Source organism: Peromyscus maniculatus, chromosome 5 (assembly GCF_049852395.1).
Source record: "Peromyscus maniculatus bairdii isolate BWxNUB_F1_BW_parent chromosome 5, HU_Pman_BW_mat_3.1, whole genome shotgun sequence".
Lineage (NCBI taxonomy): Eukaryota > Metazoa > Chordata > Mammalia > Rodentia > Cricetidae > Peromyscus > Peromyscus maniculatus.
This window is the reverse complement of record NC_134856.1, coordinates 144,394,282-144,422,270: the sequence shown is the minus strand read 5'-3', so window position 1 is coordinate 144,422,270 and position 27,989 is coordinate 144,394,282. Positions and strand designations below refer to the sequence as shown.

Here is a 27,989-nt window from a genome sequence, read left to right as displayed (position 1 = left end):
ATATTTATTTATTTATTATGGTCACAGTGTTCTGCCTGCATGAGTCCCTGCAGGCCAGAAGAGGATGCCAGATCTCATTACAGGTGGTTGTGAGCCACCATGTGGTTGTTGGGAATTGAACTCAGGACCTCTAGAAGAGCAATCAGTGCTCTTAACCGCTGAACCATTTCTCCAGCCAACAGAGTATTCTTAACAGCTTATTCCCTTGACTTGTTTGTGTTTATTTCTGCAAAAACTGTTTTAAAGTATATCAATTTATGGGTTGATTTTTCTGATGGTGCTTTGATCTGAGAAAAGTCTTCCCCAGGTGCAAGTATGAGAGGAATTCACCCCACTGGTGTGTGTGTGTGTGTGTGTGTGTGTGTGTGTGTGTGTGTGTGTGTGTGTGTGTGTAACTGCGTCTCTGTCTCAATCTGACCCATCTGAAATTCTACAATAAGGTTAAGGACTATGCAGGTCTTTAGGAATTATAAATAATGTGTCATTTTTTTCCTAAAAATTTATTTTCTAGACTTGCTGTTTTTCTTTTTCTTTTTTTTTTTTTCAAGGGAAGGGCATTGACAATTTTTCACTCCTTGGTGCTTTTCTGTAGAAAACTTGGAAAAACTTGGGAAGAAATAAAAAAGATCCACAAGACATAGATAGCATCATATGACATACTACAAAAGTGCAATCACACTCCTGTACGTTAACTTGTTCTCTTGAGATTAAGGACATAGGCTGAAACTGTTGAATGGTTGCTAAGAAGCATATTAAACATTTTGCTTTTAGACTATTCCTATACCTTTAAAATAGCAAGTGACCTGAGTATTAGGTTTATTTTTAATTTGAAAAATATAGTGTTTGTGCACGGACATGCGTGCATATGATGTGTGGGGAGGTCAGAGGTCCAGTTGGTTCTTACCTTTCCACCATTATGTGTGTTCTGGGCATTAAACTGGTAATCAGGCTGCATCCTCGAGGGGTAAACACCTTTACCTGCTAAGCCATCTTAACCCCTATTTATTGAGAGACTCTCAGCTTAGGTTGGCCTTGAATTTTCTTTAGGTGAGACTGACCTTGAACACTTGATTTTCCTTCCACCTCTGCCTCCCAAGTGTTGGGAGTCTGCTCATGCCCAAGTCTAGCAGGCTAAACTCACCTTGCAGTTAGTTCTAAAGTTTCTTGCAAAACCCAGCGCGACCTGTCTGGTCCAAGCTGTGACGCTCAGCGGTGTGGGCCACGCAGCGCCCCCTGGTGTTGGGCGGCGGCGGGGGAGGCGGGAGTTCCCAGCCTGTGGTGGAGGCTGGCGCCGGCCTGTCCCCAAATCCTTCATCATGCGCGCCTGGGTCGTGCGGGCTGGTGGGTTTTGAGCTGGCCCTGTGTACTCTGAGCTAGCTTAATCGCCGCATTTGCAAAACAGCTGGCCACGAGTGCCTGTATGTTTGGTTGCTTCCTTTGCCGGACAGCTGGCCCTAGTTGCGTGTGCTCGTGGGCCAGGTCTCTCTTTTTGCAGGGCATCTGACCCCTGGTCGCGCGTGCCCGTGGGTCTGGCCTCTTTTAAAGGACACTGGCCCCTGGCCACCCCGGGGACGGCCCAGAGTTTGAACTTCCGGGGCTGGCTCTCAGTCTGCTGCTTGTCACCCGCCAGGGCGTCGCCGTGCCCATGCATGGGCGAGGCTCTTTAAACTTCACTGTTTTTTAAACTTCGGGGGTGTGGCCGCCCTTGCATTCTTCTTCCCGTGGCCGGTCATCCCGGACCCGCTGGGTCCTTCTCTTGCCCTGCCTTCCAGATGCTTTGGAGTCATGAGCCGGGAGGGCGCGGGGACCCCTCGGGTGGCCGAGGTGATCCGAGGTGAGTGCTCAGGGCAGGGTAGGACTCGGGCTGGCTGGAGTAGCGATTTGCTACCCAAGGATCCCAAATGACCTCCCCGCTGGGGCTAGTGGCTTTGGGGCGAACCGACATCTTAGTGTGCTTATGACCTCTGTGCCCAACACCCTCTCCACCCACGCTTGGAAGCTAGTGAAATGCCCAGGCACTGAACACCACGGATCAAAGGTCATTTGTGGTTGGAAAGGACTAGCCCTGTCACCCATTTGAATGTGGCTGCTAGAAGTTTGTAGTTGCCTTTACTAGGACATATGTGCAGGGACTGTGAGAGTGGAGGAACAAATAGAAAAGTTTAAATTACCATTTGGGGAAAAGGATGTACCAGCTTGTGTTGTTTCTTAGCCCTAACAAGTTGGTCTGAAAATATATATATATATTTCAAAGGCTGTCCTTGATTTTTGCCATGTTTTGAGTGTAGATATCTAATTACTATTAGATATTGCCCTTTCTGGGGTTGGGGAATAAGAGTAGAGCCTTGGAATATTACTGCCCTTCTTGCTAAACTCCACAGCACCCTGACTGCATTCATGCAGCAGATTCCATCCTTGTTGGGCCTCCCATTGCTTTGGTTCTAACAGTAATCTGTGAGAAACTCAAAGCCATGGCCATCTGCGAAAAGAATTGTATAAACACACCTTCTTGTGTTCTATAGCTGTAATCAGCAATATTGAAAGCATTCTTTGTTTTTACTTAAAAAGTTTGTTTCCTGCAGCATGTCTTTTCAGAGTGTCCTCATAAACTTGATGCATAGCTACAGGCTAGCCCTCTGATGCATGCTGTGTGTTCCCTGCGATTTCTTAGTTGCCTCAGAAGTCAAAACAGTATCACTGCATGAAATATCACCTACCACTGTAGAAGCTTACAGATTAAGGCAATTTCTTCTTTAAGACTTTTGCCTATTTACTGTTATTCACCAAAAGAGGCTGTTTTGAAATTATATATTGTCACCTTTCCAATCTGAAGGAGGAGGGGGTGCACATGGACACAAAATCAATTAAAAATTTATACATTGTTATCTTTCCCATCTGAAACATGGGGTGGGCGGCATGGACACACAAAATCGATTAAAAAAAAAAAACCTTCCATATTTGAATTCATCAGGAAAGAATTGGGTCTTGACTTGGGACACATTTTTTAATAGCTTGAAGGAAGGAACATTGCAATTTTTCCATTTCAGATCGCCTTTGTTTTGCCATTCTCTACAGCAGACCAAAGAGTGCGTCAAACGAACATTATTTCAGCATAGATAATGAACTTGAGTATGAGAAGTAAGTATTGCCTCTTAAAAGACTGAGACTTTTAAACTGTCTTCTGAAGAATCTCTTGGTATGAGTACAGATGGCATAGCCTTAAGAAATCATATATCTGATCACTTACAGCTGGGTACTGTTTCAGATTCTTGGTAATAAAATAGATCTTTGAGGATACAGAGAACCTCCGTTTAAACACTGAGATTTGATATTGTAATAGTTTGCACTGCAGATCTGTGTGAAAATAAGAACCTGTCAGATACTGGTTTTGCTAGTGGGCAATATATGCAAAAACAATTTCTTAATTGAAGTTAGAGTCAGTCTACACCTCTGGGGTGTGTGTGTGTTGTGTGTTACGGGAGGGCAGCAAGGTCTGTCTGGTGCATGCTAGCTGAGCTCTCTCCACCAATGAGGTACAACTCTGTCCCATTTGTTGCGTATTTAAATGAGTGTTGATTACCAGAATATTTCTGTTAGTATTAGTAGGGTTGGTGGATGCTCACTTGCCATAATTTGATTTTAGGAGCATTTACATTCAGCTAATTCATACTTGTTTCTATTCATTTTTTAAAGCTTCTATGCTGATTTTGGACCACTCAATCTGGCAATGGTTTACAGATATTGTTGCAAGATAAATAAGAAGCTCAAGGTAAATTTTTTTTTTCATTTTATATACCAACCATGGTTCCCCCTCTCTCCCCTCCTCCTGCTCCCCCCTACCTTTTTTTCATCCCACCCACCATCTACTCATCAGAGAGGATAAGGCCTCTCTTGGGAAGTCAACAAAGCCTAGTATATCAAGTTGAGGCAGCACCAAGCCCCTCCCCGCCTGCATCAAGGCTGAACAAGGTGTCCTACCATAGGGAATGGGCTCAAAAAGCCAGTTTATGCACCAGGGATAAAGCCATAAGACTATCAGAGGGCCAGTTCGGTCCCATGCTCCCCAGATGTCAGTCCAGAGTCCCTGAGCTCCCACTGTCTTAGATCATCTGTCTCTATGGATTTCCCTATCATGATCTTGACACACACACACCCTCATATAATCCCTCCTCCTTCTCTTCGGCTGGACTCTAGGAGCTCAGCTCAGTGCTTAGCTGTGGATCTCTGTATTTGCTTCCATCAGTTACTAGATGAAGGTTCTATGACAATTAGGGTAGTCACCCATCCGATTACAGGAAAAGACCAGTTCAGGCACCCACTCCTCTATTGCTAGGAGTCTTAGCTGGGGTCGTCCTTGGATTCCTGGAATTTCCCTAGTACCAGGTTTCTCCCTAAACCCACAATAGCTCCCTCTATCAAGATATCTCTCTCATTGCTCTCCTTCTCCATCCTTCCCCCAACTCAACTATCCTGTTCCTTCATGTTCTCAACCTTCTAAGGTGATCCATGCTTGTCCCTCTTAGGGTCCTCTCAAGGTTAATCTTTTCATTCAAGGTTTGACTGAAGTGATCACTCAGCAACATTTTAGAGTAAAGCAAAGGAGACCTACCTCCTTTTAAAAAGTATTTAAAAAATTCAGATTTGAAAGAATGCTTTCTCTTACAAAACAAAACAGTTTCAGACCAGGCATGCTGGTGCTAGTGCACATCTGAGCATTCAGGTGGGCATCCCAAGTTCAAGGCAAGCCTGTGCTAGACAGAAAGGTCTTATTTTTAAAAAACAGAAAAGGCTTACTAAGAAACTAGTTTCTTACTGAAGCGTGTCTTGAAAACATACCAAGAGTTTTAATGGTGTGGTGGAACGCACCTGTAATCTCAGTGCTTGGAGGAGGGTTGTGAACTCATTGCTGTACATGACTGTATAGCCTGACCTGCATTGTGAAAGTTTGTCTCAAAAACAGGGTAGGATCTTGTTTCTCATTGTAGCAGTATTTAAAATATATATTTTTATTTTTCTGAGTCTGGAGAAATGGCTTAGCAGTCAAGAGCACTGGATGCTCTTTCAGAGACCCACATGGTGACTCATAACTGTCACAGGCGTTCTAGAGGATATGGCACCCTCTTCTGGTCTTTGTGCACCAGGCAAACACATAGTACACATACATAACGTAAGCAGGAAAAAACACTTGTATATTAAAAAATAAAATAAAATATTTTTTTTCTAAACTTACACTGCATACATTTTATCCCTAGAGGTTTTTCTGGGCTTTGAGATGCACTTATGTGTAACCCATACTGGCCTCGAAGTGTCTGCATCCCCTCATGGATATGATATGCCAACACACGTAACTTGTTTTCTATTCTAGTTTTAATGGAATGGGTTATATTTGGGTTATTTGATTCTGGTTTGGATTGAAGATACTCAGAGTGAAAGGCAGTTAGTTAACTAGGTCCCTTCTTATCTGACCCAATGGGAACTGAAGCTAGGCTTTGGCCATCATTCTTCCTACCTCACTTTTATTTTTTATTTTATTTTTTTATTTTTTGGTTTTTCAAGACAGGGTTTCTCTGTTTAGCTTTGCTCCTTTCCTGGAACTCACTCTGTAGCCCAGACTGGCCTCGAACTCACCGAGATCCACCTGCCTCTGCCTCCTGAGTGCTGGGATTAAAGGTGTGTGCCACCACCCAGCCCTGCCTCCCTTTTAAAGAGGAGCACTGATGAGTGGAAAGCAGACTCTACTTTGTTCTCTTAGCTGGAAACTCACATAGTGTTGCATGAGTTGCTCTTCAACTTGGACCCTTTATACATCTGACTGGGGAGTGAGAGAGCCAAGGGTCATTGGCATGTCCTTGAGGCCGCCTCACTGAGAGCACACAGTGTGAACACAAATCCCATTTCTTTATTTAGAAACTGTGAATTACTGATCAGACACTTGAGGAGTAACTAGCTGGGCATGATGGTATATGCCTTTGATCTCAGCACTTGGGAGGCAGAGGCAGGTAGGTCTCTGCAAATTTGTGACCAGTCTGATCTACATAGTGAGTTTCACGCCAGCAAGGATTACTTAGTGAGACCATGTGTCAAGTTTTAAAAAAGTAACTAGTCATCATAAACTATCAAGTAGAAAATACTGAATTTGTTGGCAGGAATTAAAGACAAACAAAAACTTATTGATGGGTTACTTACCAGAGAACTATGCAAAACAAAAATTTAACTTACTGGCTTTTATTTTTGCTTAACATCATTACAAGTTTATGAGTAAGGGAGTTATTTTCCCCTCCATCCAGAGCGTCAACTCTGTTCACTTAGACATGAGAGCAGACTTCTTCCCAGGCCCTCTTAAATAGCAGAGTCAACATCTGTGGCCTCTCTTTGGGTCCCTCTCCCTTTCCACTTGTCAGTGGCTCTTTTGTTCCCACAGGGCAAAGAGACTAAATATAATTCCCTCTCCTCTCAACTATTGTTTCTTTGCTTTAGTTTTGAAAGAGTAAGTCTATGTGTGTGTGCACCTGTGCATGCACCTTCATGCCTAGCCTGTTAGAGACTTTTATTCTTTGTGTCACCAGAAATGAGTGCATTCCTTTCTAATGACTTGCTAGAAGCACTGACAAGCTGAACACCAGCCTGTCTGAAACCTCACTGCCCATATAGCTAGTGAGATTCAGAGTGCCTTGGGTGAAGAGGGTGCCTGCGCTGCCAATGGCTGGTTAATTTTTGTTTCTATTTTTCATTGATTTAGGCCTCTCAGTCCATGTGAATCATTAAAGGGAAAATAGTACACATTGATGGTAGAGACACTGGGACATGCAGTGCTTTCATTGAGCTGGAACGTCCTCTGTTCCAGCCTTGATGCATTTCACATTAGTGAAGTGCCACTGGGGAAGTGCTGGGTGATGATGGCTTCCTTTTTTTTTTTTTTTAACTTCCTGTTGAAATATAACATATGTAGAGAAACATACACAGATTCCCCACTGTACACTTAATTTTCATAATTAAGAAGAGGCCATTCAGCTGCTGGCTCATGGATTGTCTTTGTTCTGTATATCCTTTTAACTTACTGGCTTTTTTTTTTTTTTTAAATATGTATGAGTATTTTTCATGCATGTGTATACAGTGCCCTCGGATATCAGAGGAGTATTGGATCCACTGGAACTGGAGTTACAGACAGACATGAACTATCATGTGGGTGCTGGGAATCAAATCCAGGCCTTCTTCAAAAGCAGCAAGTGCTCTTAATCACTGAACCATCTCTCCAGTCCAGGATTGGAGATTTTTTTAGAAAGCAAATAGATCAGGCTGTTGGTTAACGCCTTTAATCCTAGCAATTAGGAGGCCAGTGGGTTGCTGTGACTTCAAGGCCAGCCTGATCTACATAATGAGCTCAGACCAGCCAGGGCTAATAGTGAGACACTGTCTCAAGCAAACAGGAGGGGTTCTTCAGCCAACCTTTCCAGCTTCTTATATCTCCTGTTATAGGAAGCCCGGCTTTGTTGATTTTTCACATTGGGACATTTATTCAGTTTCCTACCCCTGTCACTAGTTGTGGATAATGCCATAATCTTATGTCTCAGACAAACATGGCACTGTTGAGTGACAGTGGCCTTCAGGGAGAACTTTGGTCCCCATAGACTCTGGATACATCAGTTTCTATTCTTAGTGTTGGGAGTTCTTGGCTCTGTCCATAGCTTTTTGAAATGATCGGGAAGTTGGCCCATCTTTAGGAATAAAGCTATTCACATTTCCCTTTCTCCCTTTAATTTTAAGTCATTCTAATGTCACAATATGTCTCATGGGAAGGCACCTGATATTTCAGGGCATCAGTGTTATTCTGAGAGGTTTTGATATCTAGATGCTTATGCATGTGAGATATAGAATTTGTCACAAAATAGAATTTTAGGAAACTTGAAGTGGTCAAGATAACTAACAACAGTTTGTTTTGCTGTAGTCCATTACAATGCTGAGGAAGAAAATTATACATTTTACCGGCACTGATCAGAGAAAACAAGCAAATGCCGCCTTCCTTGTTGGGTGTTACATGGTAAGTGTTGCTGGGTCTGAAGACTGGTCAGTGTGCTCCACTGTGCTGTTTTACAGTCAGAGTTGGTATTTTGAAACTACTCTAAGATACTGTCTTGGTTTGTTTCCAGAGGGGATGTGTTGATTTGCTTTTTGAAAACGGTTCACCTCAGGGAGACTTGCTCATGTTACTGGGTAGTGTGTATGAGTCTCTGTCTACTCAGTTTTACTGTGAACCTAGAACGTTAAAAATTTTTTAATTAAAGTTTTTTTTTTTGTTTTTTTACTGATTACAATGAAAAAGTTGATACCTTTTAGCCTTTAAGGTTAATGAATAATGTTTCCATAGCTGCTTTTCTTAATTCATGAACCAGTTAGAGAGTTGTAAAGTCATTTTACTGGGGTCAGTTCCAACGTAGATTGTGTGTGTGTGTGTGTGTGTGTGTGTGTGTGTGTGTGTGTGTGTGTGTGTGTGTGTGTGTGAAGATGGCTTTCAGGAATTGTTTCTCTCTTTCTACCTTGTGGGTTTCAGGTTGTCAAGCTTGGTGATGAGTACCCCTACATGCTGAGCCATCTCTCCAGATACCTCTGCCCCCCTTAAAGACTTACTTATTTGTGGGACCATTTCTTTGTGAGTGTATGAGCATGTGTGTGTGGCTTTGTGTACACTGTGGGGCATTAGATTAGGCGTTTACACACACACACACACACACACACACACACACACACACACACACACACCCTGTGTATTACCTGAATGCTCGCTCTTAATCAGAGCTATAGCTCCTGCTTTGATAGGTTTGTTTGCTTGCATCTGTGATGTTGGTCCCAGGCCCTTTTCTCAGGCTAAGTATCTCTTTTTCACTGGGCTGCATCCCCAACTTTTTACCACCTCACACTCCTTTAAAATTATCTCCTGTTACACAGTTTGATAATCTGCAATTTACAAAGATTGGGTCAAAAAAATGTGGAGCTAGTTGAAATTGCACCTCAAAATTTGATTTATTTTACATGTTTAGTGTGTCTTGTTACCAGTTGCTTAGGTCTTTCAGTTTGTTGTCTTTTCTTGGGAAAAGTATTGTAGAGAAATGTATCAGAGGAAACTTCAAGCTTTAGTATCTTCATCTTTGAAGGTATACGATGCAGGAGGTGGATTGTGTCCGTTGAAGTCTGAATTCTTCAGCCGAGTTGTTTGTTTAGTATTTGCTTTTCTTTCTTTTTATTGTTTGGTTTTTATTTTGTTTTGTTTTGAGACAGGGTTTCTCTGTTGCCCTGGCTGTCCTGGGACTCACTCTGTAGACCAGGCTGGCCTCAAACTCAGCCTCTGCCTCTTGAGTGCTGGGATTAAAGGTGTGCACCTCTGCCACCACCCATCTATTTATTTATTTTTATTTCACGTGTAATGGTGTTTTGTCTGCAAGTGTATCTGTGTAAGGGTGTTGGATACCTTGGAACTGGAGCTATAGATAGTTGTGAGCTGTCATGTGGTTGCTGGGAATTGAACTCAGGTCCTCTGAAAGGGCAGCCAGTGCTCTTAACCACTGAACCATCTTTCCAGCCCCAAGCTGGGTTGTTCTTATCTCTTGGTGTTTCTTGTGCTGGCAGCAAGTCTTTAAACAAAAGAAAAAAGAAAAAGAAAGGCCAGAGAGCTTGTTGCTCTTGCAAAGGACCCTAGTTTGAGTCCAGAACCCATGATGGTTGGCTCATAACTGCCTATAACTCCAGCTCAAGGGGACCAACATCTTCTTTTGGCCTATTGGGGCACCTGCATGCACATGTATATGTGCATAATTAAAAATAAAATAAACTTCTCTCTTTTGAGACAGAGTCTTACTGTGTAGCCCTGTCTGGCCTGGAATTCGCTGTATAGACTAGACTCAAACTCACAGAGATTCCCTGCTTCTTTCTCTCTCTCAATAACTAAAACTTTATTATTATAAAGAATTTGCAGATAAAAAATTTATGCAGCAAAATTAGCCATTTTTAAAGAGAGAGAGAGAGTGTGTGTGTGAGAGAATGTGTGTGTGTGCCGGAGAGAACAATTGAGCATATGTGCCATTGCACATGTGTAGAGATCAGAAGACATCTTGCTGGAGTCAGTTCTTTCTTTCTACCATGCAGGTCCTGGGGATTGAACTCAGGTGGCAAGTGCCTTTATCTGCTGAGCCATCTTCATGGCTTGGCAGGTGGATACCTTAACTATGAGTTTTGGTTCCGTCATTTGGTCAACTTATCTGGGGAGGAGAGCCTTGACTAAATGACACCTTTACAGAGAAAGTGACACAAATTAGTGTTATCAGGGTTTGTGAAACATTAATGGCAACCTGAAGAATCAGTCCTTGGTGTGACAGCCAAACTTCTAAACTGTTTGTGGGGTCTTCCCTATATATTGTCCAAGCGAAAGTCTGGATCGCCAGGGCAGTTTCACCTCAGGGACGGGGCCCTTGCACATGAATTCTCAACCAAGGTTGCCTCTGGATTGATCTGTTGTCCACTGTCAGATAAAGCACTAATGGCCATGTTATGTGGAGCCAGCTGCTGTAATTTCAGGGTGGAGAATCGCTCAGAAAAATGGTTCAGAAAGGAAGTACTGGATAATTTTATAAACATGAAGCTGTTCTTGCTATGGTGGGTTTTTATTTTTGTTTTGGTTTCATTTTAGTTTTTTGAGACAGGGTTTCTCTGTGTAGCAGTCCTGGCTGTCCTGAAATTCACTCTGTAGACCAGGCTGGCCTTGAATTTACAGAGATTCTTTCCTGCCCAAGCCTCCCCGAGTACTGGGATTAAAGGTGTGAGCCACCAAACCTGGCTCATTCTTGTTTTTATTTGGTAGTTCTTTTGATTAAACACAGGGCCTCCAGTATCTAAGGTGTTCTACCATCAAGCTGTACATGGGGTTGGTATTTTTCCACAGAGAGAAAGATAACTTCTTGTATTTATGGACAATGTCTTGATGGATTTGATCACAATCCGATGCACTATTGACTTTGCTAATGGTTGTATTAGCAACCTGTATGGACACACAGGCCTGGTTTATCTTTATGTTTTCATAGTTAATATATCTGGTTTTAGAATTCCTCTGAGAGGTTTACCCTTGCACGTCAATGCTGATTCCATGGTTAAGAATTTGCTAGGGAAAGCTGGATAGATTTGGATATTCACCGAGTTTATTACTCTGCTCAGATAAAAGCTAGTTTGTGGGAGGATTAGTGTGTGGCTGTGACGGGTGCCTTTGAGGCCATGGTGGGTGGGCGAATAGGGGAGCTTGGAGTGGTTATAATACTTGGTGGGGAAGCAAGAGAAAGACTTCCAAGAAAAGAAAGTTATTCATAGAAGGAAAGAGTGTTGACATGCGATAAAGACACTTCAGAAGATAAAACACCTCAGTGATCAAGGCCTCTTTTGCTTAAAGCCAATTTAGTTCTCTGTTTAAAGTACTATAGAGATGAGTGCTAACCCCTGTGAACTGAAGTCTTGAAAACTTTTTCTAGAGTTGTTGAAATTTGGAGGTAGTAAAGCTTGAGCAGTAATGTTGAAACAAAACCAAAAATATGGAAAGAATTTTCCAGCTCAGTGGTAGATTGAACACGTGGCCTAGTATGCCAGGGAACCCGAGTTCCATTCCCAGCACTGCAGGGAAGAAAATCAACAACAAGAAACAGAAGAAGAACTGAGGAGATGGAGCAGTAGATAAAAATGCTTACTGTCCAAGCCTGAGGATCTGCACTCACATCTTCAGTACCCATATAAACAAACTGAGCACAGCTGCCTGTGCTGATCGTGTGCCTGTAGATAGCCCTGACACTGAGAAATGGAGACAAACGAGTTTCCAGTTTAGTGAGAGACCCTGTCTCAAGGAAGTAAGTTAGAGAGCAATACAGGAGACACATGATGTCTTCCTCTGTCCTCTGCATATATGTGCACAGGTGTGTGTTGTTGGTATTTTATTCTTTTGGGGGGCCCTCCACCCAGCTCCCAATTAAATTGTACACGGAGGCATAGCCTTACTCTTACTCTGTGGCTTGCTGTGTAGCTGGGTGGCTGGCCCCTGGAGTCCTCCTTCTCTGGCTCCTAGATCTCTTTCTTCTTATTCCTCCCAGATTTCTCCCTCTATATATTCTGCCTGCCAGCCCCACCTATCCTTTCTCCTGCCTCAGTATTGGCCATTCAGTTCTTTATTAGACCATTAGGTATGTTAACAGCTTCACAGAGTTAAACAAATGCAACATAAACAAAAATAACACATCTTAAAATAATAGTCTACTACACAGGTGTATACTCACACACTCATGTGGATAATACATACACACATAATATATACATTTGCACACATAGGCACATACATATGTATACATATACAAACACATAAACACATGCACACATATATACACACAAGCACACATACACGTATAAACACACACATTTATACACAGCAATACTTCCATTTATTTTTTTATCTTTTTAAAAACCTTCATCCATCTAAGACTCTTTGGTCAGCTGGAAGCCAAATTTCCTAAGGAAAAGGCAAAGTGAATAGCATTTTCCCTTTAATTGCTGGTTGTACAAATAAAATATTTTTTTAGGCCAGGCAGTGGTGATACACACATTCAATCCCAGCACTTGGGAGACAGAGGAAGGTGGATCTCCCAAGTTCAAGGCTAGCCAAGGCTATACAAAGAAACCCTGTCTCAGAAAACAAAACAAATATGTTTTTTAGTAGCTACAAAACAATTTTAAAACAGTTTCCTGTTTTAAAATTATTAAACAAGGATCAGTGGTTTTGAACATATTCGCTCAACATTTTACAAAATGCCCATCAACTTCCTATTTTTTAAAAAAGACTTATTTATGTATATGGATGTTTGCCTGCAGGTATGTATTTTGCTCCATGTGTATGCCTGATACCTTCAGAAACCAGAAGATCTCCTGGAACTGGAATTATAGGTGGTCGTGAGCTGCCCATTGTGGGTGCTAAGACCTGAATTTGGGTCCTTTGGAAGAGCAACAAGGTTTCTTGACCACTGAGCCATCTTCCCAGCCCCCAAGCTTCCTTCCTCTCAACCCCCCTTAATTTGGGATTGAACGTAGGATTTAATGCATGCTGGCTAAGTGTCTGCCATTGAGCTACATTTATTTATCTTATTTGTGTACTTACGTGCTTTTGCATACCATGGTACACGTTTGGAAGTCAGAGGACCATGTTTAGTTCTCTTCTTCTACCACCCAGAACCCAGGGATCAAGCTGAGACTCTCAGCCTTGGTGGCAAGCTCCTTTATCCACTGAGCCGTCCTGCTGTCTTTAAATGAAACAGTTACCGTTCTGTCCGGCACAGCTTTTCTACAGGCTGTGTCATCTCCTAGGTCACACATACTTCTGAAGGCAAGACTTCTTTTTGTTTGTGTGTTGGCTTTTCAATACAGGGTTTCATTGTGTTGTGCAGTCCTGGCTGTCCTGGATCTCACTTTGTAGACCAGGCTGGCCTTGAACTCAGAGATCCTCTTGCTTCTGCCTCCTGAGTGCTGAGATTAAAGACCTGGCCACCACCTCCCAGCTATTCTAACATTTTTCTCTGTAAAAAATAAATTCAAAGCCTCCGAGTGTAGACTCCATGACACAGCAGACTTCTTACCCTGTAGCTTGCAAATTTTTCTCCTCTGTGGTTAATAAATTACTCTGGAAGAACTTATTGTGATAACTTGTAGGTTCCTGGTAAATATTTGTCACTATATTTTTTAAATGGTCTTTACAGTCTTACAGTCTTTAAAATAACTTACATAAGCATTCACATGGAAAATTATGGTCCTAATTAATTCCTGAGAATATTAGCTTAGCAGTCTGTGAGTAGAATCCCACAGTCTGAGATTGCCTTAGCAGTCAAACTGAGAACTTTTAGGACTTTATTTAGTGGTGGACTTTTGGACCCTCTGGTCCACTTTTTAAGGGATTTCATTATTTTGGACTCTCAGTACCCAGTTAAGGTGGCTGCCCGGCAGAGGGATTGGACGGGATAGGTGGAGGCTGAGGGTCAGGTTGCAGTTCAGCCAGCAGTGCAGACCATGGGGTGGAACCAGATGGTATGGTAACAGGCTCTGTAAACACTCCTGGGTAAACCTCCTTCTTGGGTATTAAAAACGGCAGAGAGAGCAACCAGGCAACTGTAAACATAGCAGCCAGCCCACAGGCAGAAGCTGTACAGTACCTCAGCAGTGCCAGGGTGGAGGCACTTGCTGCTCCCAGCTCATGAGGCTTTTCTCTGTCCTTTCTAGTAAGCACCCCAGACACTGTGGCCCCTAGGATACCGGCTGAGTGGTATTAACTTTGACCCTTTGAGTATGTGTGATGGTTTCTTGTCTGTAAATAAGGGCTGAGCAGTGGCCTCCTGTCAGTAACAAGCAGAGTGACCCAGGATGAGCAGTTAATGCCACCTTTGGAGAAGAGCAGCCTTCGAGGGTTATGTAACTTACAGAATATTGTTAAATGGTTGTAGCCCTCCACCCTCACCTGTGTTTAAAAATTGAGTTCACAGGGCTGGGGATATAGTTCAGTTGGCAGAGTTCTTGACTAGCTTGCAGCATGCCTTGGGTTTGATCCCTAATACGGAATAAACCTGATGTGATGGTACATGCTTATAATCCTTAACACTTGGGAAATGGAGGCAGAAGGATCAAGAGTTCACGATCATTCTTAGTTACATAGGGGACTTGGAGTCTAGCCTAGGCTACATGAGACTTTATGTTAAAAATACTTTATGGAGTCTTTCTTTTAAAGAAATTAAATGTGCTGGGCATGGTGGCACATGCCTTTAATCAAAGAACTGGGAAAGGCAGAGGCAGGCGGATCTTTTAACTTTTTTAGAGGCCAGCCTGGTATACATAGCAAGTTCCAGGTGAGATAACATAGTGAGATCCTGTCTCAAAAAAACAAACAAACAAACAAACAAACAAACAAACAAAAAAACGAAGCCAAAATGACTAAAAATTTTTATTTACATGTATGAAACTTCAGGAAAAAAATGGAAAAAGAATCAAGATTTTTTTTCCTTTTTTTTTTTTTTTTTAAGTAGTACCAGTGTGCAGGTCTTACACACAATGCCAGTTCACTTATTTTTGTTAACTGGCATTGATAGAGGCATACATACATACATATACACACATATGCACATGTATACATTCATTCATTCATCCATCTGTCTATCTATCTATCTATCTATCTATCTATCTATCTATCTATCTATCTATCTATCTATCTATCTACTTATATATTGGGGGGAGGGTTCTTTGTGTAACAGCCCTGACTGTTCTAGAACACACCTTGTAGACCAGGCTGGCCTCGAACTCACAGAGATCCTCTGGTATGTGCCACTATATCTGGCTAGTAGAGAGCTTTTGATATTCTAGACTTAGAGTTCCTATACCTAAACTAAGGACCTTAATGTCAGCTATATGAATATAAGTAAAAGTAATTTACAAGCTAAAGCTATTTAAATGTAAGGGCAGCTGATGTTTTTTATTTTTTGTTTCCTTTTGAAGCAGGGCAGAGCTTTGTAGCTCAGGTTGATTTCAGACTCTGAATCCTCTTGCTTCTGCTTCCCTAGTGGTGAGATAACAGGCCTGTGCCACCATACCTGGCTACCCTGATTAGTTTTTAAAAAGCAAGTTAGTGCCTGGACTCAATTGCTAAAGTACTTCAGGATTTGAGTTTTGATTCCCAGAACCTGTAAAAATACTGGGCATGGTGTTAGGCTTGGAGACGGGATTACTAATCACCACTCTAGCCTAATGGGTAAGCTGCAGGACAGTGTCTCAAAGGAGGTGGAAAGCCTGGGGGAGGGTGACACACATGAGATTGTCTGCCAGCTTCCACATGCACATACACATAAAAAGAAAAAAACAATTGTGACATTTTTTTCTTGCTAGTATTTATGTAGGTCTGTGAGTTACATATATTCTGTGTACCTTTTTGCAGCTAAATATGAACCCTTATTGATTTTGTACACATATTGTGGTAATTTGGAGTTGGTTTTTTTTTTTTTTTAATTCAGTCAAATTCTTGGCACATGAAGGACTGTGTCATCTGGCTGACATGTGAAAATAGTTACAGGAGCCTTTAAAGGCTGCAAACATTGTGACATTTTCTGCATAAAGAATATTTGCAAATAGTCTATTGGTTTCTCCTGTGGCTGTGTTTGTTGTTGGGATCCAAATGCCTTTTGCTGTTCTTAACTCTGACTGGTGTGATGTTTGGCTTGACACATTATGAGAGCCTCTCTAAGTGTGCAGATGAAGCTTCAAAGTGTATATAAGAACAGAAATAAGAAGCACATGCTCAGCTGGGTTTTTGTTGCCAGAGGCTGGGCTTGTCAGAATTAAAACCATACCTAATGGAGTAGGGATGCCTTTTCTAGGTCACTGAGTCCTTCTGTCACTTAGGAGCACCTTCCAGTATTCCAGTGTCACAGGTCCTCACAGGACTCAGAACTTGTAATCAAAGACTTAAAAAAAAGACGTAGTGAGGTGGTCTAGAATGAACCCCCATCTTTTGGGTTTTTTTTGTCTGTATCAGAGACAGAGTCTTATCATGCCACTCAAGCTGGCCTTGTGCTCCTGTCCTTAGGCTTCCTGCTTCCAAGTAGTTGGGACCACACACACACACACACACACACACACACACACACACACACGCTCTTGAGCACACACCACCCCACCATTCTTGGCTGGCTGTGGTTTGAATTAAAAAGGACCTTACACAAGGACCTTGAAAAACTCTACTGTCTTTCTTAAGCATTTCCTACAATACTTTATTATGTATATTTTACACACACACACACACACACACACACACACACACACACACACACACACAAACACACACGGAGGTACTGGGGATCAAAATCAGATTGTCAGGCTTTGTGGCAAGCACCTTGACCTTCAGTACCATCTTGCTACAAGTACTTAATTCTTTCTTTGGGACTTCTCTTGCTGCATAAAAATTACTGATCATATCATATCTCTGCAATGGTCATGTAATTTTGCAGTTGTTTTGTTTATCTAGTCTTATAAACTGAGTTATTTCCTTACTACTGGGTTTGCTACTTTATAACCTACTTTTGCCTAAATTGCCTCTAGAGTTGGTGACTTAAAACAATAGTAAATGATCTGGTGTTTGTTTGTTTGTTTGTTTGCTTTGATAAAGGGTGTCATGTAACCCTTGAATTTGCCATGCCCTGTTTTGTGTGGTGCTGGAGACAAAGGTCAGGACTTGGTGCATGCTAGACAGGCACTCTTTGCTGAGCTACATTCCCAGCAAGTATTCTCTGAAGAGTTTCCTTAGGTTAAGAGTTGGGAGTGGTTTCTCTTGGGTGTGTCTGGTTCTCAAGCTCCTAGTCTTCAGTTATCTCGAGGATCTTCTCCAGAGATAGCTCATTCACATCCCCAGCAAGTCACTGTTGAACTTTGGCAGGAGGCACTGTTGACTATGTGATCTGGTGAGACACTCTCAGAATGACAGTTTGCTTTACCCAGCATGAGGGATCCAAAGAAAAGCAAGGCAGAGCTGCATTCTCTGTGACCTCGCCTCAGAAGTCTTACTCTGCTATTCTTTTTTCCCTCCATTTTAGAAATTTGTATTTATTTATTTGTTCATGTGTATGAGTGTTTTTTTCTGCATGCGTCTGCATGACGTGTGCTGTGCCTCGGAGTCCAGAAGACAGCATCTGATTCCTTGGAACTGGAGTTACAGGCCATTTTGAATCACAAAGTAGATGTTGGGAGTAAAACCTAGGTCCTCTGGGAGAGCAGCTGGTGCTAACCACTGAGCCCTCTCTCCAGACCCACACTCTCGTCATTTCTGTAATTTGTGATGGTGCACACATTGCCCCTGTTACTGTGAGAGAGGGCAGGTTAAAGGTGGAAATACAAGGAGCTGAGGTTCTTTGGGACTATCTTGGAATCTGGCTATCACAGTGTAATCTTTCTTTTGGTAATCATCTGTTTCTTGGCTTCAGAATAGCATCATGACATTTGAGTGGGCGTTCTGTATACACAGCTTCTGATATAAATATCCTGAAAGATTTGCCAACACATTCCTTGTGTCCAAATAACCAACAGTGATATATTATGAAATTATGTTGATATTTGATAATTTTTGCTGGTCTGAGCATTTGTGTTAATATAGAAACCACTTAGGGTTCCTCCTAAGAGCCACATTGAGACTAGCTTCACGTGGTAAGGTCTTCTGATCGGAAACACAAGTAGGTATGAAAGCAAAAACTGCAGATGTTAACAGATTTTTTTTAAAAGATTTGTTTTTATTTTATGTGAATAAGTGCTTGCCCGAATGTAATTATGTACACCATGTGCACACAGTGTTTGTGGTGGCTATAAGAGGGTGTCAGATCTCCTGGATCTAGAGTTATAAGTGGTTGTGAGCCACCAACTGGGAACTGACCTGGGTCCTCTGCAAGATCAGCAAGTGCTCTTAACTGCTGAGCCATCTCTCCAGCCTGCTAGCAAATATTTAATAGTTATGTACAGAGGTTTAGATTAAACCTCTAAGTTTCTTTCAGCTTATCTGATTAAGTCTTACATTATCTATTTCTGTATAGTCATTTCCCAAACAGATTTTAAAACTACAGTTTTTTAAAGTTCATCATTGGGAATCTGGAGTTTTCCCTTACCCCCATAGGGAAAAATGCATTGTTCTTCTGTTCTTTGAATTGAACTTGTGTTCCAATACTAACCCACAGTTTTTAATGAATTAAAGGCTGTTTTTCTTTTGAAGTTTAGAAGGAAATCAGGGCATTACTATTTTGGTATTTAAAGAAACCATGAAGCTACAGTCTGGCAGAATAAAAATTACCTTAAATTGATGTTTAAGGAAAAATTTATATAGTTTTATATAAAGAAGGTCTTGGAAAGCTAGAGACATTCTGAAGGAAGGTTCTCAGAATTTTGTTTAGCTTGTTTGAATTGTGTGTATATGCACATGTGCACATGGATACACAGCAAATCCCGCTCTTTCATCCCACTGACTTATGGGTACTTTAGTTTTATATATTTGTTCGAGTGATTCATTAAGGAATACAATGTCTTAGTTTTTTTTCTTGATAGTTCTGTTTATTATAATTCTTGTAACCTTCAGAAGATCTCTTCTGAAGTGTCTTTTATGTATTCAGGAGTTTATAGCATGAGGTCTAATTTGATCACTAATAAAAGTTGCAGTGAGCCAGGAGCCTTTAATCCCAGCAGTCAGGAAGCAGAGGACAGGAGGATCTCTGAGTTTGAGGCCAGGCTGGTCTACATAGAGAGTTCCAGGCCAACCACCAGGCTACATGGTGAACTTTTATCTATGAATGAATGAATGAATGAATGAACAGATAGTTACAATGAAATAGTAGCTATGATTGTCACCCTCTTGTTACATGAAAAGGGGATAACTGTCCTATCTGAAAGAAGAATGTTGCCTTATCCTAGGTTAGTCAGAATGTCCACGAGTCTCTGCTATGACTCAGAAGGTGGGTGGCATCACCAGTTTCCCATTGCTTTGGGCTCTTCACACATATCCACCAAGGCCTTTTACCACAAAGAGAGAACAAAAGGACCCAGAGACTATGGGCTAAACCTCCCCAAATTGAACCAAAATAACCCCACCCCCACCCTACTCCATATAGGATGATTATCCTGGGTATTTTGTCACAGTGATGGAACGCTAACTAACACAGTTGCAAAGCCTAGCACAGAATTGTATTTTTCAACCATAAATCGATGGCCTACCACCCCATAGTCAAAACCATCTGACTTCTAGAAGGCCACTGGGAAGTTGCAATTCATGGGTTGGAGAGGCTCCAAGAATGCATTGACAGTTTCCAGTTCTCATATGTTGCAGCCAATAGGCTCTGTATCCAAAACAGTGACAAGGCCCTGTTTTGAGGGCAACGATAACCTGATTTTGATTTTAAAAAAATTTTAAGAAAACGAGCATATAGGGGACCCCCTGGGTTTTATTTTGTTTTGGAGGCAAGTAGTTAAGGATTTCATGCGGCAGCCCAGCTTAATGCTTGCATCTTTTTTTTTAATCGTACATTTTTTAAAAAGATTATTTATTTATGTATTTATTATGTATACAGTGTTCTGCCTGCATGTATGCGTGGACACCAGAAGAGAGCACCAGATCTCTCTACAGATGGTTGTGGGCCAACATGTGGTTACTGGGAATTGAACTCAGGACCTCTGGAAGAACAGCCAGTGCTCTTAACCACTGAGCCATATCTCCAGCCCACATCTTCAAACTCTGCAATGCCCCCTAAGTTTGTGTCACAGGAAATGTGTTTTAAAGTCACTTTTCCCTTGTTAAGTTGGTACTTGCCGTTTTGTCTGTACCAATGAGCAGATGATCCCTAGGAAGCAGTCATTGTGGCGGGGTTTTTAAATTGAGTTTGGGGTTTTGGTTTAAGGGACTTTAGTCAACTTTCCAGTACTGAAACATACCTGAGACTGTACCTTGTAATGAGAGTTTCACTGTGGGTTGTGGCTTTGCCTTTATGCCTATGGTCAGTTGGTGCTGGAGCTTTGGGGCCTGTGATGAGGGGACCGTTGTTAGGACAGTGAAACAAGGTGCTACCTCGTGTCTGTTCAGAACTAAAGAAGACACTGCCAAGTCCCGAAGTCTCCTTAAAGGCCGTACCCTCAATGACATAAACCCTTTTGCCTCCTTCTCTATGGCAGCAAGCTGAGAACCCAACTTTTGTTTTGTTTGTTTGAGACAGAGGTTTTCTGTGTAACAGTCCTGGCTCTCCTGGCATCTGCTTTATAGACCAGGCTGGCCTCGAATTCAGAGATCCATCTGCCTCTGCCTCCCGAGTGCTGGCACTAAAGGTATGTGTCACCATTGCCAGGCTTGAGAACCAAACTTTAATATGATGCAGGCCTGTGGAAGCCATCCCAGGTCCACATTAGAGGACTGGTTAATCTTAGCAAGAGACAGGAGACACCTTGGAGATCGTAAGAGTTTCATGTCTGTTGTAATAAAATATCTCAACAAGCAAATTAGAAGAGATTTGACTTAAAATTGCAAGTTACAGTCCATTATTGAGGGGAAGTCAAGTCAGGAACTTAGATCACATCCACAATCAAGAGAAAAACAAATGCATATATTCTTGGTTGTCTGCTTGCTCTCAGCTAGCTTTCTTCCTTTCACTGTTCAGGATCCTCTGCCTAGGGAATTGGTGTCATCCATAATGGGCTAGGTCTTGCTGTAAGTTAATAATTGGAATAATCCCACATAGACATGCCCTTAGCAAGGCTCTCTTCACAGGCGATTCCAGGTCCTGTAAGCTAACAGAACAAAGCAGCACAACAGGAATGAGATGTCTTTTTAACATATGCTGGAGTTGTTGTTTTTTTAATTTATAGTTTTTATGAAGTAGTGATATCTTGTTTTCCTAAATAAATAGAATAAAATAGTTATTATCTGCTTAAAAGATGTATGTGTAAGAATGAGTGAGTGAGTGAGTGAGTGAGTGAAAGCTTAGATAATATCCCTGAGATTGGTTGTTGTACTTGAAAACTTGATGATATATGGGTAAGATTTAAGAAACATTTCTGCTGGGCGGTAGTGGCACACACCTTTAATCCCAGCACTTGGGAGGCAGAGGCAGGCGGATCTCTGTGAGTTCGAGGCCAGCCTGGGCTACCAAGTGAGTTCCAGGAAAGGCGCAAAGCTACATAGAGAAACCCTGTCTCGAAAAACCAAAAAAAAAAAAAAGAATACATTTCTTTGTTCTTGGGATTGATTGATGTTATGTTAGACCTTTTCATAATGCCACTGAAGATAAGTAAATGTTTGAACAGTCTGTTAGTGTATGATTTTCCCATTGCTGCGACTAATTACATAACAAAAACAATAATAGAAGGATTTATTTTGGCTCATGGTTGCAGAGAGTTCAGTCCATCAAGGTGTATGTAGTTCATGATGGGGTGTGGCTGGGATTCTTCACTTCTCAGCTGACAAGGACTCAGGGCAGGGAATCCTACCCCACTTTACCCTTTTTATTTCCTCAAAAACCTCAGCCCATGGAGGGCAAGTCTTTTATCTTAGTTAAACCTCTCTAGAAATGCCTTCAGATACAGAGGTCATGTGTCTTCTAGATGATTCCAAACCCAGTCCAGTTGATAGTGAAGATTTACCATTACAGTTATAGTATGTGGTCTTTTGAGAGTAAATGGAATAAAATTCTAGCAAGAAACAGTTCAGACATTGGGAAGACAGTCCATTTATAACTGTTAAAACAGAAAATAGTTAAAATGTCCTCTCGAAGCTATCAAATCTTTATCATTAGTTCTAAGATCTAGGTTTATGCTTAAAAGATTCTTGCTAGATTTATTCATTTGTTGTTGACTTTGTGTGTGTGTGTGTGTGTGTGTGTGTGTGTGTGTGTGTAGAGACCAGAGGTAGACATGTGTGCCTTCCTCCATCATTTTCCACCTCATTGTTTGAGGCAGGATCTTTCACTGAACCTGAGCCTCATCAGTTTGGCCAGTCTGTTGTGGCCACTGGACTTCAGAGATCCTGTCTTCTGCTCCCCAACATTGCAGTTACAGAACTGCACTGCCTGCTGTGTTCTTCTTTCACGTGGATCCTGGGGATCTGACTTGGAGTTCTCATACTTGCATAGTAATCACTTTACCTAACGAATCCCTTCCCCAGCTTTGGTCTTTTAATCCTTTTTTGTCTTGTTTTATTTTGAGATAAGGTTTCTCTATGGAGCCCTAGCTGTCCTGGAACTCTCTCTTTCTAGACCAGGCTGGCCTTGAGCTCAAGAGATCCAACTCTCTGCCTCCTGAGTACAGGGACTGAAAGCATGCACTACCATGTCTGGCTTTGTTACTATTTTTTCTTAAATAATTGCTTTTAATCCAGTGGTAGGCTTACATTTAAATTAATGACTTATGAACTATTGTAAGTGTTCCTTACTATCATAAAAATACATTGAGTTCAACACAACAGAGCTTCAAAGTCCATTCATTTATGTTTGGACCAGGAATTAAGTGATGGAAGATAAGGCCTTCACTTCAGAGTGCCTCCAGCCTTGAAAACAACTTCCACATGTAGTATTAAGTGCTGGAGATAAGAAGCTTGTAATTAGGGGCTGGAGAGATGGCTCAGAGGTTAAGAGCACTGACTGCTCTTCCAGAGGTCCTGGGTTCAATTCCCAGCAACCACATGGTGGTTATTATTATACATAATAAATAAATCTTTTTTAAAAAAAGTGGTACATGATTTAAAAAGAAGAAGAAGAAGAAGAAGAAGAAGAAGAAGAAGAAGAAGAAGAAGAAGAAGAAGAAGAAGAAGAAGAAGAAAAGAAGAAGAAGCAGCTTGTAATTAAGTTGGCATCGGTGGTACAGGCATTTAATCTCAGCACCGAGGAGGTAGAGGCAGGTGGATCTCTGGACAGTCAAGGCTACACAGAGGAACCCTGTCTGGAAAAAACAAAAACAAAAGCAGCAGCAGCAGCTTGTAATTAACTTGGTGATTTTTTTCCCCTCTTTTATTCTGTTTTTTGGTCCTAGGGATCAAACTCAGGGCCCTGTGCATTGCTAACCCTGCACTGTGCTACTGAACTACACTCTTAACCTAGATGTGATTTTTTTCTTTTACTATTGTAATTTAAAATATATTTTCCATAAATAAGCTTTAGAATTTAATTTAGTTTCAGTCTTCATATGTGTCTAACTGAATGCATGTAGGTCCCTGGTTCCTTCATGGGATTTGGGAACACCCTGTAGATAGTGGTGGCCGGGGAGAATAGGATCAGCTTCTTTAGAGACGTGGGTGAAGCTCTCCAGTGAGAAGATCTCAAAACAATAAACTGTTGAAGAAAAGACTGCAGGTCACAATCAAGGTATCCCAGCATGAACTACAATTGGTAAAGAAGGGGGTTTGGCCAGGTGTGATAGTATATTACTGGAGTAGGTGCATCTCTGAGTTCAAGGCCAGCCTGGTCTACATAGTGAGTTCCAGGTCAGCTAAGGCTTCACTAGACTGTCTCATGAGAGAGAGAGAGAGAGAGAGAGAGAGAGAGAGAGAGAGAGAGAGAGAGAGAGAGAGAGAGAGAGAGAGAGAGAGAGAGAAGAGAGGGGGGGGAAAGGGAGAAGGGAGAGGGGAGAGGAGAGAGACACAGAGAGAGATAAGTGTTTTTGAAGTATTTACCAGAGGAAAATAGAAACATGCCATAGTTCTGAAGACAGAGAGAAGGAAACAGATGTAGTTAGTCCAATAGGAAATTTTCACAGTGACACAGGACCCTAAATGAAAATGGAGAGAGCGAATCAAGGTCTTTGTTTTGGACAAGAGTATGTATGTCTCAGTGTTAGGCTCCTTTCTAACATGCCTGAGGCACTGGGATCAGTCCACAACACTGCAATACACACACACACACACACACACACACACACACACACACACACACACACACACGAGTGTGTGTGTATGTATATATATATTATAATGAAGTGGGAGAACTAGAGAGGTGGCTCATTAGCTGATTTTACGGGTGATCTGGGTTCAATTCCCAGCACCTATGTGGCGGCTCACAATTTTATGTAACTCCAACACCCTCTTCTGGCTTCCTCAGTACTGCATGTACATGGTGCACACATATACTCAAAGGCAAAACACTTGTAGCATAAAAATAAATTAATTAATTTAAAAAATAGTTTGGGACCAGCAAGGCATAAGTCTTTGGATCTGAGTTTGATCTTTGGTTTTCTCCTTTCTACCATGTCAGTTCCAAAGGTAGTAGTACTGATGGGGATATTCACACACAATGATAATGATGATAATAATAACAAGTAAATAAGATTTGTCAGTCCTGCTTTTGGGTTACCACCTCCTCCCACTCCTCTCCCCAGCTCCACTTTCACTTTTGAGGATATTCAGGAAGGAGAATTAAAACATGTTACTCAAACACCTAGATCTGGAAAATGTGTCTTTAAAGCGCTACACTTCTTAGCACAGGTTGTTTAAAGTGTTGGTGCACTCAGCGTTCATGTGGTGGTGGGGAGCACTCTCTGGCAGGTTGAAACAATTAACTCACTGATAGGATCCTGGAGCCTGAGAACTTGGTTCTGCTAATTGGCTAGAGCTTGTGTAAAAATTGCTTCTTGGTGACAGAACTGTGTCATTTAGAAGTAAATTGCCCTTTTCTTTTCTTTCCAAATATAGGTTATATATTTGGGAAGGACTCCAGAAGACGCATATAGAACACTAATCTTTGGAGATACAGCCTATATCCCTTTCAGGTAAATGTATAGGTAATGATCAGACCCTTACCAGGAGCTTTTTGGTGATAATTCTTTTTCTTTATTTTTCTTAAATGATTTTTTAATTAATAATTATTTACATCCCAACCACAGTTTCCCTTCCCTCCTCTTCTCCCAGTCCCCCTACCACCTCTCATCCCCCTCATCCACTCCTCCATTTCAATTCAGAAAAGGACAGGCCTCCCGTGGATATCAACCAAATATGGCATATCAAGTTACAGTAAGACTAGGACCTTCTCCTCATATTAAGGCTGGATAAGGCAACCCAGTGGGAGGAATAGGGTCCCAAAGTCTGTCAAAAGAGTTAGAGACAGCTGCTGCTCCCACTGTTAGGAGTCCCACAGGAAGACAAAGCTACACAACTGTAACAAATATGCAGAGGGCCTAGGTCAGTCCCATGCAGACTCCCTGGTTGTCAGTTGAGTCTTAGTAAGCCCTGGTGAGCCCTGGTTAGTCGATTCTGTGGGTTTTCTTGACACCCCCTGGCTCCTATAATCCCCCCCTCCACTTCTGCAGGATTCCCTGCCTAATGTTCGGCTGTGAGTCTCTGTATCTGTTTCTACCAGTTGCAGGATAAAGCCTCTCTGATGTTAATTGGGCTAGGCACCAATCTATAAGTATAGCAGACTATCATTAGGCATCATTACATTGACTCTCCCCCCTTCCCCCCAGTCGTGTTTGGTTCTATTCTAGGTCTCTCAGTTATCCAGCCTCTGAATCCTGGTGCTCCAGTGTCAGGTGTGGGCTTTCTCCTGGCATGGGTCTCAGGCTGGACCAGTCATTGGTTGACCATTCTCACAATTTCTGCTCCTTCTTTACTCCAGCACATCTTGTAGGCAGGACAAATTGTAGTTCGAAGGTTATGTTGCTGGGTTGGTATTCCAATCCCTCCACTGGAAGTGTTGCCTGCTTATAGGAGATGATCAGTTCAGGCTACTTATCTTCTGTTGCTAGGAGTCTTAGGGTCAACCCTTGTAGATTCTTGGGAGTTTACATTGCACTAGGTTTCTACCTCACCCTGAAATGCTCACCCCATTTTCTAGTCGTCTCTTCCAGTACTCTTCCCCTCCACCCCATCCCCTCCCCCTCCCCCTCCATCCTTACCCCCATACCCTAACCTGATCCTCCTATTCCCATCCCTACCTGCCCCTAGACCATCTGCAAAATCTATTCTATTTCCCCTTCCCAGGGAGATCAAGCGTCCCCACTTGAGCCCTCCTTGTTATTTAGCTTCTCTGAGTTGGGTCTGTGGATTGTAGCCTGGTTATCCTTTACTTTACAGCTGATATCACTTATACAGTGAGTACAACTATGTTTGTCTTTCTGGGTTCAAGATAACTCCAGATGATTTTTTTTCTAGTTCCATCCATTTGCCTGCAAATTTCATGATGCCATTGTTTTTAACAGCTGAGTAATACTCTATCATGTAAATGCATCACATTTTCTTTATCCATTCTTCGGTTGAGGGGCATCTAGGTTGTTTCCAGTTTCTGGCTATGCTGCTGTGAACATAGTTGAGCAAGTGTCTTTGTGGTAAGATGGAGCATCCTGCCGGGCGGTGGTGGCGCACGCCTTTAATCCCAGCACTCGGGAGGCAGAGCCAGGCGGATCGCTGTGAGTTCGAGGCCAGCCTGGGCTACCAAGTGAGCTCCAGGAAAGGCGCAAAACTACGCAGAGAAACCCTGTCTCGAAAAACCAAAAAAAAAAAAAAAAAAAGATGGAGCATCCTTTGAGTATATTCTCAAGAGTGGTATAGCTGGGTCTTGAGGTAGATCGATTCCCAGTTTTCTAAGAAACTGCCATATTGATTTCCAAAGTAGCTGTACAAGTTTGGACTCCCACCAGTAGTGGAGGAGTGTTTCCTTTGCTCCATATCCTCACCAGCATGAGCTATCACTTGTATTTTTGATCTTAGCCATTCTGACAAGTATAAGATGGAATCTTAGAGTCATTTTGATTTGCATTTCCCTGATGGCTAAAGATGTTGAACATTTCTTTAAATGTTTGTCGGTCATTTGAGATTCTTCTGTTGAGAATTCTCTGTTTAAATCTCTACCTCATTTTTTTTTCTTTCTTTATTTTATTTTACAATACCATTCAGTTCTACATATCAGCCACGGGTTCCCCTATTCTCCCCCCACCCCTCCACCCCCCCTTCCCATCTCCTCCAGGGCAAATCCCCCCCCCCCCCCAGGACTGCGATCAACCTGGTAGACTCAGTCCAGGCAGGTCCAGTCCCTTCCTCCCAGACTGAGCCAAGTGTCCCTGCATAAGCTCCAGGTTTCAAACAGCTAACTCATGCAATGAGCACAGGACTTGGTCCCGCTGCCTAGTTGCCTCCCAAACTGATCAAGCCAATCAACTGTCTCACCTATTCAGAGGGCCTGATCCATCTGGGGGTCCCTCAGCCTTTGGTTCATAGTTCTTGTGTTTCCATTCATTTGGCTATTTTTTTTTCAATAATTGAGTAAAACTGAAATTTATTATAAGCCACAGACGTCCTAGGGACCTCCATGCTATATATATATAGCCTCCATGGTTCTATGGGTTGTGGTCTGATTGTTCTTTATTTTATATCTAGAATCCACTTATGAGTGAGTACATACCATGACTGTCTTTCTGGGTTTGGGTTACCTCACTCAGAATGATTTTTT

The 27,989-nt window shown here is 42.1% G+C and overlaps 1 protein-coding gene across 22 annotated transcripts in view; it reads left to right on the top strand.

Moving 5' to 3' along the window:
- Cdc14b (cell division cycle 14B) overlaps positions 1 to 27,989 on the top strand; it is a 111,419-nt gene that overhangs the window by 31,753 nt on the left and 51,677 nt on the right. For 14 of the 22 annotated variants that reach the window (XR_013051719.1, XR_013051720.1, XM_076573559.1 and 11 more), the window contains 4 exons: positions 3,048 to 3,138; positions 3,694 to 3,769; positions 7,946 to 8,038; positions 25,238 to 25,314. Coding sequence is in view for 19 of the 22 variants with exons in the window: in XM_076573559.1 (XP_076429674.1) it covers positions 3,048 to 3,138; positions 3,694 to 3,769; positions 7,946 to 8,038; positions 25,238 to 25,314 (337 nt within the window). In the remaining 3 variants the exon portion in view is untranslated. Of the gene's footprint in view, positions 1 to 1,246; positions 1,835 to 3,047; positions 3,139 to 3,693; positions 3,770 to 7,945; positions 8,039 to 25,237; positions 25,315 to 27,989 lie in introns of those variants that run through there. The other 8 variants (XR_013051718.1, XM_076573562.1, XM_076573560.1 and 5 more) reach the window with 8 other exon arrangements.